This window comes from Cariama cristata, unplaced genomic scaffold (genome assembly GCF_000690535.1).
Source record: "Cariama cristata isolate BGI_N322 unplaced genomic scaffold, ASM69053v1 scaffold21552, whole genome shotgun sequence".
NCBI lineage: Eukaryota > Metazoa > Chordata > Aves > Cariamiformes > Cariamidae > Cariama > Cariama cristata.
The window spans coordinates 7,975-27,072 of NW_009604721.1; the positions used below are offsets into that span (position 1 = coordinate 7,975).

General features: G+C 46.5%; 1 protein-coding gene across 1 annotated transcript; it reads left to right on the plus strand.

Annotated features, from left to right (window-relative positions):
• The first annotated feature begins 3,841 nt into the window (after positions 1–3,841).
• Positions 3,842–18,698, plus strand: TMEM184B (transmembrane protein 184B). The gene is made up of 8 exons (XM_009695722.1): positions 3,842–4,098; positions 6,568–6,733; positions 10,241–10,331; positions 10,886–10,961; positions 14,108–14,199; positions 14,527–14,696; positions 15,918–16,112; positions 18,072–18,698. Exons 1-8 carry the CDS (start codon positions 3,898–3,900, stop codon positions 18,311–18,313), a joined length of 1,233 nt encoding a protein of 410 aa, XP_009694024.1. The 5' UTR covers positions 3,842–3,897; the 3' UTR covers positions 18,314–18,698.
• Positions 18,699–19,098: the final 400 nt, after the last annotated feature.

The following is a 19,098-nucleotide window of genomic DNA, read 5'->3' on the forward strand; positions in this document are numbered from 1 at the left end:
CTTCAAGAGTGAGATTGAGAAGTGTTGAAATGTTTTCCTTTGATATATTTAGGAGAGCCCTTCAGAGAGGGAGAGTAAGTGTGCCAGTAACTTTACTCTCCCTTGAAACGGAAGCAATGAGACGGGGGTGAAAGATGGGCAGAGAAAACAGGGTATGGCAGAAGAGTAAAGAAGTCTTCAAAATTTATTATGCATTAGATTAGTTTGGTTTGTATTGCGTTGGTAATTCAGGTTTGTAAATGCCCCTAGTTTGCCATATGGTAATATGAAGCGCCTTCCTCGTGGTTTGGTACCTTGCAGTACTGGGAACTCTATGGGCAGAGAACAAAAAGATGGTTGTCCCAAGGAGCTTAAAATGCGCAAGAAACAACAGAGAAATACAGCCAGCTGGGAGGAGTACACGGAGATCACAGCCAGTAGCCTAACCTTGTCAAGTTGTTGCACAGCTGGAATAGCAAAGTGGGAGAATGGAGAAAATTGAGGTGAATATGAAATAACTTGGTGGAAAGGACCTTTTTCCCCGGCTGTGAGAGGAAGCAGGAAGGTATGTGTTGTGGCACTGACATGGGCTGTGATGGAGGTAGGTGTCCAAGAAACAAGTATCAAAACACATTCACTGTGTTAAGTAAGAGGGGAAACTGCCTACATCAGAGTGCTCGATCTGGAGCTTGTCAAGGCAGCGTGTTTGCTGTGTTGTGCTCCCAGGCACCACCTTTGCTGGAGTCCTAACGACGTGCTGGGCTTGTGTCCCATTGCACGGTGGGGAAGAGGCATCTCAGAAACAAGGCCTATTAAAAGAGTTGCCACAGCCCACCCTTATGATGCTCTTTTTAACAAGGCAAAAGAGGAGCTAGTGGGCTCTGAGCTGGTGCTAGTGAATGAGCCGAAATCTACTCACCTGGTTAAGGCTCCAATCATCTGTGCTATTATCTGTTTCTTAAATATAGTACAGATTTGCTCTTACAGCTTCAGCTTCTTGCATACGGTAGCCTTTCATAATAGCTTTGTGCACTGCTTATACCTGTCACTGTAGCGATGGGGTATGGGATTTTAAGAGATTAGAAGGGATAATTTCGAAGGTATGTATTAATTTTGCAGATTTGGGAGTACAGTGTTCCTTCATGTTTCGCTAGCAAGGAGAATGAGCTGCAAGCTGATGCTTACAACCAGTAAAAAGTATCAAGCGATTCAAAAATTGTCCTTGGGAACAACCCGGAGGAGCCGAGGGGTGCTGATGGGTGAGGTGGATTGGGGTTTGGGGTAGGAGAAGTGGAGCCCTGGTTAAGAAAGTTTATATATTTTCTTTCAGAACACAGTGCTGGAACGAGTTATGAGTTTCAATGGCTGTGTGAATTAAAGGGGATTAGGCAGAGAACGATGCATAATCGTGTAATTAATGACAGTTGATGTGTAATCACAAGGGGGCAGTGTTAAGGTTACATACACAACTTGAACTTGTAAGTGTCCTTGCTTCTGAATACGTAACCCTTGGCACATCGAAATACTCCTTGATAACTTTTTGCTGTTTCAGCTTCTTTTAAAATGAGTGCAGAGAAGCAGAGGAATTCCCTTTCAGATCTTCAGTTCTGCTGACGTTATCGGCCCTGCGTTTGGGTCTGTGCTGTCGATGTGGTTTGATTAGCTGGACCGTGGAGCTCCAGGTCCTGTCCCTCCTGCTGCTGGTGATCTGCAGTAGAGATCCTCTCCCCCGTGAACTTTATGAAGGGCTTAGCAGCTTCCTCTCTTGCATAGCTCCCAAAGTGCACTGGGAAGTGCAGGATTGCAGCTGGCTGGACTTTATTTAGAGCTAGGTTAACCACAGGTGCATCTGCTCTGATTTCATTTTAGATGTGCCCTTTGTGAGCTTAGTGAAAGCACTCTCAGCACTGTGAGTGTTCAGTCTCTTCAGAAGTCACTTGGGTAGAAATCCCTTTCTTCTCAAAGCAATGAAAAACCTTGCTACTTTGTGACATCTCCATCTAGCCTTCATCTCTCCAGATTTTTAGATGTGATATAGATAATGTAATGTGTGTGTATTCTTTGAAACTCAAAACCTAACAGTTATATTTCCTGAACTGATCAGGACTGGAAAGGAATTGCCCTTCAGTACACGCAATTATGGAAAACTGTAACTCAGAGCAGGGATATTTTGGAAAAAGAACGACTGGAAAGAATGAAGAAAAGCCAGGTTTGAAATAACTTTGTAAATTAAACCGTAACAGTTGTGCAGCTCCCTCCATAGTAAGATAATATCTGCTTAAACAAATCTGGATATTTCCCAGGATTTGTATTTGTTCTCTTCCATCTGTGGAAGAAAGCAGAAATAAGGTGGAACGTGGCGTAAGTAACATCAGAGTGCCACGCACTGCTGGTGTAAGTGTGTGGTTTGGAAAAGCGTGTGGTGGAGGGGCCATTTGCACACCTTGCTGTGCAGGTGGAAATGATTTGCTCCTGGCCCTCTGCTTTTACTGGCTGCCTGTTCCCCAGTTTGTGCTGTGGCTTCAGGTGAAGCGAGGCTGGGGCAGTTCGTCTGCGGATGTATGTCCTCTTTTGTGTTCTGCTGTGACCTGTCAGTACATGACAGATGTGTCCTTCCCTGCTGCAGCTGTTAACTGTGGTGATGGATCACTGGCCTTTCTAAAGCCCTTTCCATCTGCTGATCTTAAAGACCTGCCTAAGAGCTATGTCTTGTCCTTTTACAGAAAGGGTATCCCCAAAACTATTAGGAGGTTATTAGAAGGAGGCAATATTATGCCATTCCCTTTGATAACCATGTCTTTACTACAACCACATCAGAAGCAGCTCTTCTAGCGAATAGAACCAAAGGCTGCCTGCTTGTGATCTTGGTTTAAGTGAAGTATCTTCTTCCAATTCCCAGGTCACATAGAGACTGCCAAACTGAAAATAAGAGCTGCTTTAGATCTTAGACCTTCAAGAATTTGGTCTGTTGAGGGGCGTGGAAAAAAAAAAGCTTCTCATCCAGGAAATGACCAAGGGTCATACTGCTTTGAAATCTTGCATAGCCTTGTGTTCTGGGTGGGTTTTCATGGGTCAGCTGGCTTTTAAAAGCCAATCAGGTTAAATTCACATCATGTAGAAGACAATGCTAAGTTAGTCTCATTAGTGATGGGCTGGTTAAGTGTACCGTGCCGTACAGTATTTGGTAAAAACATCACTTTCATGCTTTTCTTTCTAGTGGGGAGAGCTTTCAGCACATATCCTTCCAATGAAGTGCTTCGGGCTGAGTATGGTTTTCAAAATGGCAGCAGGAGAGGTGGGAATTGTTTGCTGGAGGAATAAGGATGCTCTTCTTTCCCTCTTGCTGCGCAGTGACTCTTTGTGGTGCATGTTCTTGTTACCTGCTGCTACTTATTCTGCTGCCTTCCAGATGAAACTATAAGGCTAAGACTCTGGCAGACTAACCATAAAACTAGGACATGGCAGAACAGCCAGTGCTTTTGTGGAAAGTAGAGCTGTTAACTTAGGTGTGCCCGTTATCATCCAGTATGGATGATTTAGATACTTCCTTCTGATCTCAGGTGAATGCTGTATTCATCTTGTTCTTAAATATTTTTATTGCAGAAGGGTGGTGACAATGGTGGTGGCAGCGTTTCATGATCTTGGGGAGGCTGTGTTGTGAATGGTAGAGAGGTTCCTGAGTACCGCATGATTTGTTGTATCACGAGGGGTGGCAGTGGCAGACTTATCCAGGTTCTGTTCATAAAGCATGTGAGCAGCCTGGTGAAAAGCATGTGAGAGATGCAAAGTACTGTTAATGTTATGCTCTTGAGTCCTTTCAGCTGGGTTCAGTTGCTTTTTGGTTCTCTTCCTTGACAGGTCTTGTCTCGTGGGCGGCTCTTTAGCAATCCCAACTGGAATCTCACACCAAAAGGCACCATGATAGGGATGACTGACGTCACTGCAGCCCCCAAATTGGGGTCAGCTGCCACCACTCCAGCTGTGGCTCCCAACTTCTCCTGGATGCCGGAGGATGGCAGCCCCACAGCTGTGGAGCAGCCAATATTCCTCATGACCACTGCTGCTCAGGCTATCTCAGGTTTCTTTGTATGGACAGCTTTGCTCATCACCTGCCATCAGGTAAAACCCTGTCACTCGTACTTCTTATCCTTTTATTTTCCCGACGTGGAGGAACAGGCATGATCCCCTGGCATATCTCGGCCAGATACAGCTGTGTGATGGGTGTTTGCGGACTCTGGAGTGGTACTAGGACCTCTTCTTTGAGGTCTAATATATTATCTGTGCTGATCAAGGTGATAACTTTTATATGAAGGCCTTTTTCTGCCCAGGTTCAGACTGTTTCTGTAGTGTGAATGGAGAGGAAGCAAACTCTTTACAACTAGCAGGTGTAAAACATTTGGCCATCTCTTGAGGGTTTGCAGAAAGATGTGTTATCTCAAGCCATCCTTTCCCAGGTCTTGTAGCTGAACCTAGCCATTTTGTTATTGTGTCAGCTGTTAGCTAAATGATCATGGTCATCTGTTGTTTGACATACCTCCTTTGATCTCCTGTGCCAGTGGATTCCATAGGCTGAACTCTACTGCGGAAAGGAGTAGCAGGAAATGTTTTATTTTAATTTTTCTCCCCTTCCTTCTTTCTGGGGCAGGTGTCCTGGGAGCCAGAACAAGTCAAACCCTGCATCCTGTTCCGTACCTCTCTTTCATGCAGTTGTCATGTGAACTGAAAAACACAGTGGGGAAACGCAAGCCCTGTTATTTATCAACCTGTATTTTGTACCTGTTGGTCCATAGCTTCCAGAGTGATGACTAGGATCTAGAAAACGACAGCCTATTGATGGAGTACAGGGGCTAGTGAAGTTCAAAAAATGAATTAGTCACTGATGAATAAGGCTAACACCTGCAGTTTCACCGGCTTGGGTAACAATTACAGGTGCCATGGATCCTCCTGTCAAATTGCTTGCCTACTGAGGGTAGGAAGAAATCTTTCCTCTGCAGTATAGAATTGCGCAGTTAGGCATTAATCCCCTTCTCCGAAGAAACCAGTGGAGGTCAGTGCCAGAGAGACGGTGTTGACTGAAACATGCCGTTGTCCTCTTACAAGGCAGCAGTTCCTGCGCTCTCGTCAGCGCATGGATCGCAGGGCTCTTGTGACATCCCAAGGGCAAAGCTTGGAGTCATCTGAACTCCGGTGTCAGCTGTCCCTGTGCTGGGTGAGGTGTGTCACTGGGATTGTCACAAGATAAAAATGTCCCTAAGAGTTGTTAGTTTATTTTCAACCTGTTCTCCTCAGGAAATGAGGCTTTTGTGAGCTCCTCATGGGTTAGGGAGAAGAAACAGAAGTATTTTGAGCCCTTCAGTCGATTTTGACCAGATCTGGCCAAGAGGCAGGGAGAGACGAGCAACAGACAGGTAGGGAGACACAAGCCCTTCTCCCTTACGAGGGAAAGGCGAGATCATCAATGTGTGCTTCGTTAGACCCTGGAGAATCCTCAGAGCACCCCCAAATGCAGGGTGAAACTTCAGACCAATGCTTGTGCCTCTTCAGGCGGCAAAATCAGTCAGTCATGAGGCGCGTATATAATAAACTAGCTGTTATTAATTCCAGCATTTGGGGCAGCAGCTTTATGAGGGTTGCTGTATGGAGGCCTTGCCTCTGGAGAATGTGCCCTCTGCTGACTCCGTGGTCGACAGAGCGTGCCCACAACTCTGGCCGTGTTATTAGGCCATTACAGGAGTGATGCTCATCTTCAGGGTATGCTTGTGGTCAATACCTTTTCCAGGAGGTGGGTAGTCTATGAAAAAGCATCTTAGGTGTGGGATTTAATGATGGCTAGCAAAGTGTGAGCGGTGGGAGCAGGTAGGGTTGGGGACATTGTGCTCCCCTCAGCCGGTGACTTAGAAGGATTGGCATGTGTGCAAACAATCAGACAAAACAAGCGATGTGGCTGCGTGGTTCCTTTGAGCATGCTGCTGCATAGCTCAGTGCTCCCTTGATGGCTGACACTTCATGGCTGTGCTGTCACCGATGTGCAGAATGGGACTTTTTGAGCAGATGGGCTGCGGCTTATCAGCTCTTGACAGTGCTGTGAAAGGCTCTCAGGTTGTTTCGGGTGAAAGTCTCGAAAGCGTCCAAAACTGCCAAGAGTGAGAGTGTTTACAATGACCGTGCGCTTAAGTGCATGCACCTTCCTTCTTCAGAGAAAAGTAGCCTGCAGTGTTGTGAATCGTAGGTACTTCAAACAGTATAGCAGGGATATAGGACTGATAATTGGGGAAAAAAAAGGTATGAACAAAAGGATATAGGCAAGGTGATGATAATAACAGTAAATTAATTCCCTGTAAGAAACTAGATTAGAAATGCCTCCACTTCCTTTTCCTCCAAAACCCTGCAAACTAAGGCATGCTATATCAATGCCATATGATAAGTGATTTTGTTTATTTTTTCTGTTCATCACCTTGAGGCTGCTGGAGGCAATCAAGAGGTGATTTACTGAGTTTGTTTTTCCTGGCCCAGTTGACTCTCCAGTTCTACTTTCTCCTCTCTACTCCATATACCGCTGATCTTGGTCTCCCCTCTCTGTCCTCTCAGATCTACATGCATCTTCGCTGCTATAGCTGCCCAAATGAACAGCGCTACATTGTTCGGATCCTCTTCATTGTGCCCATTTACGCCTTTGACTCATGGCTCAGTCTCCTGTTCTTCACCAATGACCAGTACTATGTTTACTTTGGCACAGTGCGGGACTGCTATGAAGGTAAGGAGGGATCAGACGGAAAATGGGGGAGGTGGGAAGTCTCTGCCCTGAGAGGACTTTTCCTTCTGCTTGGGAACATGGAGAAAACATCACTGTTACCTGCTGAGACAAAGTTTTACGGTGTGCCTTGCTGGATGACCATAGCTTGCTCAGTGACTGAAAATCATAGAATCATAGGATGGTTTGGATTGGGAAGGACCTTTAAAGATCATCTAGTGCAACGTCCCTGCCATATGCTGGGACATCTTTGGCTAGATCAGGTTGCTCAAAGCTGCGTTCAACCTGACCTTCTCCCTCGCTGGTCTCTGAACGTGACAAGATGTGTTGAGCCTTCCCTCCAAAGTTTTGTAGAGACAAAGTTTATGATTTTCTTGGGTCCTTTGCTTCAGGAAGGTATAAAGCTAAAAATCTGATTCTACCTGGGTGTTGTAAAGCGAGGTATCCGTTAGCTCCTGGCTCTTCTTTTACCAGCACTTAACTCAGCAGCCAGACACTTGCTTTGTCTTGTTTTCCTGGTGCAGTTTGTTAGCAATGTATTCTTTTGGTCCCATCCTGTGGCCACTTGTGTGTTCTCACAGGGTAGCACAGCCACAACGTGCCGGGGTTGGCGAGGTGTAAAAAGCACTTTGGAGTTCGGGAGGAGAGAAGGTGCCGTGTTCAGGATGAGTTACTGATTGCTTTGGTTTTGGTTATCTGCTGCAGATAATACCACTAGCGTTGTAAGCGAGGGAATCGGTTACTGTCCAATAAATGCTATCTGTTTCCCCCCTGATCTCATCCAGGAAGAAGCCTCTACCCACGCAGCAGGAGAAATTGCACTCTAGCAGTGTATTTTTGAGAACAGTTTATCACCATACCCTCATTAAATTGTAACTCATTGGTGCGGTTGTTTTGGTGAGATCTGCATTGCAGAGAGGTGCCCCTGGCCATGTGAACAAGTTAATCAGCTGAAGGGACCAGCGGGCCCTCCTTCACATCCATGACAATGCTCTGAGATGCAGCAGCAGATGGCAAACGTGCACACGTGATTCAGAAGGCAGCTTTGTTTGGGCCTGTTTTTTTTGTTTTTTTTTTTTATCCTTCCCTGCCCTGCGTGCATGTGTAGGTCTAGCAAGAAGGCTGCTGCTCTGTGAAACTCCTCTCCTAGCAACAGCCAGTATCGCTCTGCCTTGCTTGCTGGGGGAGTTTGCAAACATCTGAGTGTCTGCTCAGGGGGCAGCCCGTGCTCTGAAGTTCACCTCGGCACATTGGTCTGTGCGAGAAGACTAAAGGTGGAGGTGAAAGCACCTTTGGTCAGCAAGTTCTCTCCCTCATTTTTTCTGGAGTTTGCTTTGAAACAGCCTTTTTGTTCTCTTCCCTCCTTTGCCATCCACCTCATCCTTTCTTTTGCGGGAAGGTTTTAGGTTGAAAAGTCAAGGAGGAGCTCTGTTAAGGAATCGGGGGAGGAGACCCTACCAATAAATTTTTGAAAGCTGTCCTGAGCCATTTATGAGCTGCATTTCATAGTGTGCATTAGGAGGAGCATATTTTGGTGTTGCTCTTTCATGTGACTCTGCTTCTGTACAAATCTGGGTGTTGGTAACACTGACACAAGTTGATTATTTTTTTTTTTTTGTTACGTTGACGTCATGAGCACCATCTGATGAATGTGGATCAGGAATGAGAGAAGAGTTCTTTTGCTGGTGTGGTGAGCTTGATAGTTAGCACCCCTTTCTTTTGGGGACGGAGGGGCAGATATTTACCTCTCTTTTTTTCCTTTTGGTTTTTTTGGGGGGGAGTGTTTGGTTGATTGGTTTTTGTTTTCTTCCTCTGATGTCATCTCTTCCCTAGTGCTTGTGGAATGGGCAGCTGGTATTGTAATGACCACATCAGAGGGCAGGGGTCACTGGAGGATAATAAGAAAATCTCAGCTTTTCTTCCTCTGGGTGCTGGGAGCCGTCAGCTAAGTTGCAGGAAAATTGCAGGCAAAAGGGTTTACCACAGTTATTTAAATAAGTTTTCTATGGTTGGTGTTTTCCCTCCTAATTAAGGCTTTCACAAAATCGTTGCTTTGTGAACTTACCTAACTTTGTTCAATAACAGGGATTACAGATGGAATAACAATATCCCAATTACATGCATAGAAACAGCTATACCACTGACTTTTATGTGCTGTAGCGTTCTTGCCAGCTAGGTGCATCTACAAGCCATAAATATAGTGTATTGAGACTCTGAGCATTTTGGGGAGCGTTAAGTACCTCTTTTCCAGGGCATAGTTTGGATGCTTGTAGAAGAATTAGAGTTGATGTCTGTCTCTGACTTCAGAAGTTCATCCACGTGGGAAAATTGACCTCAGGTCTAATAACTGGCTGCTTGGTGAGGTCCAATTCTCAGTACTGTACATTATTAGGCTTTTGTTCCTGTTTCAAATTTCCTTGAGACTTCTGTTTCCGTCCCAAGTTATTTTCTCTTTGTATTATGTCAATGCTGGGGGCCAAAACAAGGATTTGGGTGTTGGCATTCCAGGGAATGTCCAGCTACAGACTATCGTAGGAAATAATGTTGAAAGAAGGGTCATCTGGTCTGTTGTTTTGCCCCAAGGCTCTATGTGGCAAACTTAGGAGTACAGTCCTTGCCCTAAAAAACTCACAACTATATGAGGATCCAACAGCAATTATACAAATCAAGAGGGTGGCAGACAGGGCATGTACAGGCTTACTCCATGCACAATTAAGTGGGTTTGGATCCCATGAAAAAGAAACGCGGCTGTAGTTATAATGCGAGACCTCCCCACAGTGTCTTCACCTCAGTTTATATATATCAGCAAAACTGAGCCTGGAAGAGAATTGAAATGGGGCAGAGTATTAGCGGTCAGTCGGAGAAGGCTCTTCCTCATCTGTACCAGGTTGCTGAGGAAGGCAGAAAAGAGGTGGCCCAAGGAGAAGGCTGTTCAGTACGCAAGAAATTTCAGCTTTTTGAGGAAATGAAGCACAGAGCCTGTTTTTCAAGTCTCCACCAAACACAAAACCAGAGTTTCACTGATTGGTAAAAATCCTCAGTTTCTCCAACTCTTATGTCTATGGTTATGTTACCTCAGAGAGAGAAACTGTGTTCTTCACCTGAAAGGTTGAATACAGGAGATAAGATACGGTTGATGGATCAGAGGTAACTTTTCCAAATTATTTAGTACCAGTGTAATGTCCTGGAATAATGCACAGGAACCCTGTAAAGGATGGTGTCTTACAGATGCCAAGTAAAATAAGAGACTGACCACAGTTTTAAATGGTCCTGTGACCCTTTTGGGATGAGTCATAGAACTGACCTGGGACCTTGGCCAAACTCCAGTTCAGATAGTCTTGTGAGTGCTGAGGTAGGACGATAAAAGCAGTGAAAATAATCTGGAATGCTTTGAAGGGAAAGATGCTGCATAAGCAGTCCCTGCTAATGTTTGGTCTGTTGCCTGTACTCTTGGTCCTTGCACCTGTTTTGAAGTTGGTTGTCATTTTACACTGATTGATGTCTTTGCAGCCTTTGTAATATACAACTTTCTCAGCCTCTGCTATGAGTACTTGGGAGGGGAGAGCTCCATCATGTCTGAGATCAGAGGGAAACCAATTGAGTGAGTATTTATTGTGCTTACAGCATGACGCTCTCCTTCTCCTGTGCCCATCTACCGTGCCTCTGTCCCTGCCCTGAAAAACTGTGTCAGGTGGCAAATGCCTGCTGGGACTGGGCAGCAAGGATAGTGATGATCTTACCAGTACCCTGCTCTGAGGCAGATCAGGGTGATCACATCCTCTTAGGCAAGCTGGACTGATTCACCGCTTTTCTGGACACCTGCCTACTCCTTTGTTTCTTTTCTTATTTCCTTCTCCTCCTTTAAATCTTTTCTGTTTTGAGTTGGTTGTGTGTGCTTCCTCTAGGATCTGTATTTCTCCCCATGCTACTCATTTTTAAAAAAAAAAGGGGGGAGGGGGGAAGGTTGGACTGTGGAGTCAGGATGTTGTTTTAAACACGTCTCTGAAAGAGGGTATGGTTGTACCTGTACTCATGACTGGAGAAAGCACCAGTCCTGAAACTTTGGTACAGAGAGGTAGACAAAGAGGGTAGGAATTTGGTACTCTAGCCCAAATCTTGCTTCTGAACTCTGTCATCTTGCGTTGCCTCTTTCAGGTCCAGCTGTGTATATGGGACTTGCTGCCTGTGGGGAAAGACCTATTCAATTGGATTCCTGAGGTTCTGCAAACAGGTATGGGCTGGAGGAACTGTGCCATCCTCCAGAAGTGAATGAATTGTGTCGGGGTGGCGATGGTGCCTTTTGCTGCTGAACTTCTGAGATGAGTGCTCCTTTGAGGGCGTTTATAATAGCATTTTGAGAGACCTGCAGACTGCTGGGAAGAGCGGGTGTTTCGGGGATTTGTTTGTTTTGAATGATCTTAGCATTTTCTACTCGACCCCGCATCATGAAGACTTTAGCAAAAGACCCAGTTTATCTCCTGGATCTGATGTTAGCCCTGGGAAGAAATTCCGATTTCTTCTTCCCTTTCTGGATTGCAAAGGTTCCGACTTTAAGAAATTGATGGCTGTGTTGTGTTGCAGACACCCCACAGTTGAGTAACAGCCTCCTGAATTCCCAGTGCTGCCATTGTGGTTTGGAGTTGAGGAGGGGGTGGAGGTTAAGCGTGACACAGTGTTTTGTAGGAGGAACCGAGTATTGCTCACCATGTGTGTGTGTCTGTGCTGAATTGAGTATATCGAGGGGGAGGGAATGGGGGAGATCTAAACCTCGATACAGCCCTTGTCTGCTCATCCCAGGTCAGTCACCTCTGGCTGCCATGAAACAGCAAGCGAGTTTCAAGGCTTTGCTCACTTGCTGAAATGAACACATGAGGTTTCTCTGGAGACAGTGTGAAGCAGATCTGGTTCTTTGAAAGGGTTCAGGTCATTGTGATTCCAGTCACTGGGTCTAGATATCTGCCCTGGCTTCTCCTTCCACATCATGGCCTATTTTCTGTGTTTTGGCAATATGCAGGAACACCAAAGGTACAATGCAGCCTCATAATTATATCCGGTGTTAATCTCTGCAGCACAATTGACCTTTTTCAGAGAACCACATCTTTCTTTTCTCTGTCTCATATTCTGTCCTCATGGCTTTCCGGTTTTCTTCCCTGATACTTTCTAATCTGCTCCCAGTATGCTGCTTTGCCTGTTTCTCTTGAGCTTCATTTGTACACCCTTTGTTTGTCTCGACGCATTTCCTATTCTTTTTGCTCCTCATGTTAACTTTTACCTTTTAAATATGTCGTAAGCAGATGTAACACCCATCAAGGTGAACGAGTGCTGGAGAAATAATTTCCCTTAGACCTCTTGTTTGTCGTGTCCCACAGCCTCTGGCAGTTATCTCCACATGGGTTGCACCTGGCTGTGTTTGGAAAGTTTTTCACAACAGTGAAGACCAGAAGCACTTTTTTTTTTTTGAGGGGGGGGGGGGGGGGGGTTTTTTTGGGGGGGGGGGGGGGCGCGGGAGGTGTTCTGCTGGCTTCCACAAATCTGCAGCTCACTTGGTAACTCTGGCTTAGGTGGATATTTTACTTTTCCTTTGCTGCTATCTGGCAGCAATTCTTTTAGTCAGGCCTACCCTTTACAAACTGCTAAGTCTGCTGTGGAGGCTGTGAGGGAGTTGTCTTGCAAAGGGGTGTTTAAATACTTCCGTCCTTCTTGGCTCAAGCTTAAATGTTACCTTGGTGAGAAATCTTTGACACCAAGACTCACTTTCTGGTACTTTTAGGCTTCCAGGATTGCTGAGTAAGACCTTTCAAGGCAAATTCCTAGGAAGGCTGATGTGAAAGGGCAACAGAGCACATCTCAATGCTGATCTGTGCGGTATCCACCATCGTGATGATCAGGAAGAGAAATGTGCTGGAAACAGCACCTTGCCCATTTTATTCCTGTTCTCAGCCTCTCCATCACTCCTATTGCCTCCCACCACCACCTGCCCATTTTCTGCTCTTTCCGGACCCTTTCATTCTGAAGGAATTTGTGTGTTAAACACCATTCCTTCTTTCCATCTTCACCCCTGCCCCAAGCTGTTCTCATGCAGGTGCCTGCTGTGGGTCACTCAGTCTGCCTGCATTGCCTGCAGCCCCCCGGCAGTCGGGTGGTGCGCTGGTAGTTGCAGTGTAAAATCTGGACGGCTTGTTTCCTTAAAGATGTTTTGATCAAGATTCTTTGCTGTGTCTAGTGACCCTCACAGATGGGTCACGCACCATCCATGTGCTTCCCGTATGCTGTAGCATCTTCTAGGGAAGCAACTAAAAATAAGACGTGGTGGTTTGGATTGCAGGGAAATGGTTAAAACAGCCCCAGATTGGAAGGAGGGGAAGCTCAGAGGAAGGAGTTGTTTACCAATTAGCTTGACCTTTTCCAGTTCACATATTTACAGTGACTCACTAACTGGCATGTGCTGGGGTTTTTAATCTCCTTGAAGTCTTATGACCACTAACAAATTGCATCGTATCCAAAGCAATTATTCCTGTTTGGTTTTGCCTTCTTTCCATACACAGCCCTCCCCACATACGCATAGGTCAGCACCTGCCCAGGCTCTTCCAGCCTCCTCCAGGGAGACACGGGTGACATTTTTAGGGTCACAACCCTCCACTCTTTTAGGACCTTGAAGTGCAGCGTCTCCAGAAAGATGAAGAATGGGATAGCTTTGAGAGAGGAGTCTTCCCAATAGGAGTAGTGATTTATACTGGCAGAATGGATAGAGCTGATGCCAAGTGCCGTGGGGTCTTTGGGGAGATTTGGTAAAAGTCGTGTGGGTGATGACAGAATAGCTCTTAACTTCTGTCTGGCAACACACATCGCTGTGTATACAGAATGTCCTAATATGATGGCAGTTGTCAAAGTTCTCCCTCAGAGAGCTGATTTCTCCTCCTATCCAGGAGACCTTGCCTAGCTTTATGGCAACTATGGACTGGAGTTTACTTCCCTTCCCCAGTATCCCTTTGTTAAATTTACTGTGTCCGTACCATAGCACAATGTCAGATTTGTTTGTTTTTCATGCTGTTACCATGCATAAACGTGCTGCAGGACAGCCTATGAAAAACAGCTCTGGAAGAGAAGCTCCTAGAAGCAACCTACTGAGAGGTGATTCTTTTCATTCTGGATGAGCAGATAGCACACATACTTCTTCTGAATCTGCTTTATCTCCTTCTGGGTACCGCAGTCCTTCAAGCACAATTGATGAGTGGGTGGTGGGATCAGATTCCTTGTTGGGGCTGGATTGTGTTGCCTTGCTGAGTTGTCCCAGCGGACACTCCGTCATGGTGCTGGTTTGGGAACTTGCTCTCTTGCACCTCCTGCCTTCTCATTCCTCCGCTCTCATTCCTGTAGGCTACCCTGCAGTTCTGTGTGGTAAAGCCCCTGATGGCGATCAGCACAGTCATCCTTCAGGCCTTCGGCAAGTACCAGGATGGTGACTTTGAGTAAGTTTGTTTGTCTAGCGTGCAAGCCTCGGCTGCCCCTTCTCTGCCCAGCTGTGCTTATTGTTCTTGTGTGTGTGCGCTGGGCCATGGGAAAAGACAGGGGGACAACACTGAAATGCATGTGAAATGGCTGAAAATGTGTGTGAGAAAAAGAGCGCAGGAGTAAGCCTGTTGGTTTCGGGGATTTTTTCCTACCTTGGTTTAAGGGAGGGAATGGGACAGGGAGGCAGGCAGGAAGGAAACGGAGTCTTAGAACTCCCCAGCGACAGCGGCAAGGGGAAAAGATCATGCTGAAATGTCATGCATTCATGTATCTTCTCTTTTCAGTGTAACCAGTGGCTACCTCTATGTGACGATCATCTACAACATCTCTGTCAGCCTGGCGCTGTATGCCCTCTTCCTTTTCTACTTTGCCACACGTGAGCTGCTCAGTCCCTATAGCCCAGTTCTCAAGTTCTTCATGGTGAAGTCTGTCATCTTCCTGTCCTTCTGGCAAGGTGAGCTGCTTTTCCCTTCCCTTGGTAGACACAAATTGCTCTCTGTGGGGACTCAGACACTAGAGTTGGTAGAGCAGATGCTGATTAATAGCCCGAATGTCTTCCTGTATTATTATTATTATATTTGTTTTATAGCCTTTCATTGCTTTTCTCTGGGAAACGTGTTTTGCTCATTTTCATCTTTGTTTTTATGCTTCTGAATCCTCAGTCTCCCTGTGCATGTGCATGTGCACGTGCATATCTGCCTGGCAAAATCAGCTGTTTGGATGAGGAGTTCTTTGCGTTCCTGGAACAATCATAAAGTACAAGCTGCCAACATTTTATCTACATGCTTCCATTTTATTGATTAAAGTGGGACATCTGAAAATTTTTAGTACTTTTTTTTTAGTGCCCTATAAATAAAATTTTAATGGTATGTCTGTGATTCATGTGAAGCAGGAAGCTGGCTGAATGCAGTGTGTGCTGCCACAGAGCCACCACCGATCGGAAGGACATTCCAAATACGTACACATGATGCAGAGGCACATTCAGAAAGCTGAAATTCCACCTCAGCTTAGTGCTTCTTACTAATTGGCTCTAAGTATTTCCCTGTCCAATGCCCTAGTTAGGTTTACTGAGTAGCACTTCAAAGACTAGTTGAGTAGGAACTTAGGTGGAATTTAGGCTGTTGGAGTATGGCCCATCCTCCCTGTCTGCAGACAAACTAATAAGCTGTCCAGTTTATCATCTTGAGCCACTTGGTCACACGCTTTCTGCCTTCTCCGGACTTCTTCAGCCATCTGGCTGTGGATGGGGAGAAACCTCTTTCTTTCAGTGCTGTGTCAAAAGCACTTTATGCTTAAATGAAAAGGTCTGTTACATCAATTTTTGCTCTAGCTAGTGGAAGTGCTGAGATCACAGATCTCGGAAATATCTAACTGCTTCTTAACCTTTTGGACTTAAGTCCTGCAGCAGCTAGTTCCACAGATTATGCATCAGTTGAGAATAGAAGAGGGTCAGTGTTTGAACATTCTTAGCTTAAATGCGTTTGTCTCATTTATTCCTCCTTTCTCTGTTGCATAAGTGAGCATAGATAGGAGTATCTAGCCCACTCTGTTTGTATCTCCTGTGTTAAATGGGTTTGCGTCTAGGACATACAGAACGGACAGCTATTTCCATTCTTTATAGTTAGTGTGCAATCATGTTTTGTGGACGTTTACATGAGCTTGTTGCTTTGTTTAGGGATGCTCTTGGCCATCTTGGAGAAGTGTGGTGCCATCCCCAAAATCCACTCTGCCAATGTGTCTGTGGGTGAAGGCACAGTAGCTGCTGGGTACCAGGACTTCATCATTTGCGTGGAGATGTTCTTTGCAGCCATTGCCCTGCGCCACGCCTTCACATACAAGGTGTACATGGACAAGAGACTTGATGCCCAAGGTAGGAAATGTGCCAGCGCGTATGGCCTGTATAATTGGTAGCGGGACTGGGTGGAGACTGGTTCCTCTGGCAGCCAACACACTGATATGAGTCCCAACCTGAATACTTGGAAAACATCACATCCCCTCCTCCGTGGTGTCTGAACAGATTCATTGTGCAATGGCTCTGCAGGGCAGAAACCTTGCCTGAATTGCATTGTTCCCTTTTCAGTTCCTCAGTATGCCACCCACGACAGCTTGTTGCAGACCTGAGGGCTGCAAGAAGTTGCATCCTTTTGGTAGGGTGGGTTTGTCCTTCTTCCTGTCTCCCCAAAGGGGAACTCCATTGCTCCAGATTGTGCAACAGACTGAAGGCAGGAGGGACAGGGCCTGAAACAGGCTCTGTTTTGAATCTGGCTCAGGAAGATGAGGCTTGCTTTGGCAATATGTTTGACTTGGAGGAGGAGGATCTTCCTGCAACTACTTTGTGAGGGCTGGGCTGCTGGAAGTCTTATTCCAGGGAAGAGGGAGGTGGATGTTACCTCTGGGAAAAGGGGGTTCTTGTGCCCAGTCTGTGCAAGTACATTCAGTGTTCCTCAGATAAATGGGTTCCTTCCTCCTGGGGAGAGTCTGTGCTGAGGTGTGGGAAGACAGCAGCCCTTGGGCAGTGTTCATGTAGATGATCTCTCTGTCCCAGCCAGCCACAGAGGTTTTGGAAGGGCAGTGGCTGCAGGTGGGGGGGATGAGATCTGTGGTTGATGAAAGAGTTAAACTGCTGGCCAGTGCAGTGGGGGATGTTTTGGTGGTGGGTCTTGCTCAGTTCTTGTTATTCCCCCCACCGTCTCTCTTTCTCTGTCTCTCTTCCCTCTCCCTTTTATCTCTCCCTTGCTTTGACCACTGGTCCCTGATGCAGCTGTTCCATCATATGGGCCATACGGTAGGTACAGCATGCTCTGTGTGTTTGTTGGTTTTTAACTGGGATGCTGTTCTGTCCTGGTTCCCAGCCTGCCACTGCCTGCTCTGTCCCCTGTTCCCCTTTCCTTGTAGGTCTGTAACTTGACTGCCTCACACAGCTGCTTTAGAGTTGTCTGGATTGTAAGTTGTAAAACCACCCCATGGGCAGTGGCATAACACCTAGCTTTAGGGCGTTTCTGTCAGGACTGTGTGAACTTCTCTCCAAAGAGTTGCCCAGTTTGCTGTCTCACCCCAGCCGCCCTTCATTTTCATAACTGCCACAGATGATCAGCGTGCTTTGGTCGTTTGGGGAGCTCATCCCCAGGACTGAGCAGAGCCAGAAGCCCACTCTGGAAACGGGACCTAGAAACCATGAGAAATGGCAACTTCTAGGAGGACACACAGCCGCCTTCTGTGCTCAGCACTTGAGTGGGACAATCTCCACTGTTGCTTCCTTCACAGTGTCACTGTGACACCCTCCACCCATGGGGTGGTTCTGCCTCTAGTACTGCCTGTTCCCCTCCTTTCCCTCTTTTGTGCTGCTTTCCACTTTTATGATCTCTTTCCTGTGAGCACTTTGATACCACCTATCAGTCTAATTTCCAGTGAGTGGGGACAGCAAATGCCACTTCTCTGATATTTTTGGAATTTCCTTAAGTTTTTTGTCTTCTGAAACCCTTTACAGGACCACCTCCCTACCTGACTGTCTTCGTTGCACACCCAAACCAGCAGAGGTGGTTGTGTAGTGGAGGTTGTTGCTGTGGGTATGTCCCATTCTCATAGCATGTCCGCCATTTGGTGCTGAGGTGGCTTCACTTGGCTAGCAATGGCTGGATTTAGGAGCACTGCTAGTAAAACTTGACACCATTTGTGTGGCATTTCCTCAGCGACTGCTTAAGGAAGTCTGTAAAGTAACTTCTGCAGGATCTAGGATTGCATGTTCCCTCTTCTCCTTACCTTCATGTCATGGGCTGTAGGGGAACGCAGCAGTATTCTTCACTTGTCCCTCCCCGTCTTACCCCAACAGGTCGCTGTGCTCCCATGAAGAGCATCTCCAGCAGCCTCAAGGAGACCATGAACCCCCACGATATTGTCCAAGATGCAATCCACAACTTCTCCCCAGCCTACCAGCAGTACACCCAGCAGTCAACGCTGGAGCACGGTCCACCCTGGCGCAATGGCAGTCACGTTATCTCACGCTCCCACAGCTGCTCGGGTGCCCGTGACAATGAGAAGACCCTCTTGCTGAGCTCCGATGATGAATTCTAGGATGGGAAACTGCCAGCACAGGCTGTCATTTTCCTTTTTCTGGGCTTTTTTTTTTTTTTAATTTATTGAAGCAGAAACACGCAAGTCATATCACTTCCTAGAGAGTGCAGGTTGCAGAAGTGGGCACTTCCCATTAGCTTTTGTGGGTACGGACACAATGAGCAGTGCGGAGGTGGGGGAATGGCCAGGACTCCATTCTCGAGCCCATTCCTTTCAGCAGCAATCGACTGGAATTAATCCAAGCAAAGCTCCAGGGTTTGGGGCTCTTGCCTCCCACACCTGCCCAGCTTGGTGTGGAGCGTGACTAGCCAGAGCCTGGAGTTGTGGCCAAAAATGTTTTTGTTTTTTTTCCAGCTGGACAACCTGACTGCTTTGTATTCCTCTTCCTGAATGGTTGATGTAGGCACAGTTTTCTTCCCAGCTCCCTGGTACTAACATCTCTGTGATCCTTGGGAAATGGGATTGGGATGCAGTGATAAGCATTCCTGAGGACCAGACCAGAGATTGGTCTCTTTATAGCCATTGCCTTGAATGCGTAGTAAGGAACATCTGCGCCCACCCTCCTGAGCAGTTGGTTGTGCAGTCCTGTACTTGAGTGAGCAAGGGAGAAAAGACCAAGACTTGCTTCCTCTTCCTCTGCTTCCTGCATCCCCCCTGCTCCCCATCAAAGCTGATGCTTGTTGAAGCTCAGTGGGGATGGAATTACTGTCTCACAAGGGCAGGGTTTTCTGATCACCAGGTGCCCAAGCTTCCCAACTCCCTTACATTCCTGCAGCAAGAAGCCA

Excerpts from the sequence above, each read along its gene's own strand:
- TMEM184B (XM_009695722.1), top strand. The coding sequence starts at position 3,898 with ATGATAGGGATGACTGACGTCACTGCAGCCCCCAAATTGGGGTCAGCT. Across the intron at positions 14,200-14,526 it reads TACCAGGATGGTGACTTTGA|TGTAACCAGTGGCTACCTCT; the intron begins GTAAGTTTGTTT and ends TTCTCTTTTCAG. Across the intron at positions 14,697-15,917 it reads CTTCCTGTCCTTCTGGCAAG|GGATGCTCTTGGCCATCTTG; the intron begins GTGAGCTGCTTT and ends TGCTTTGTTTAG.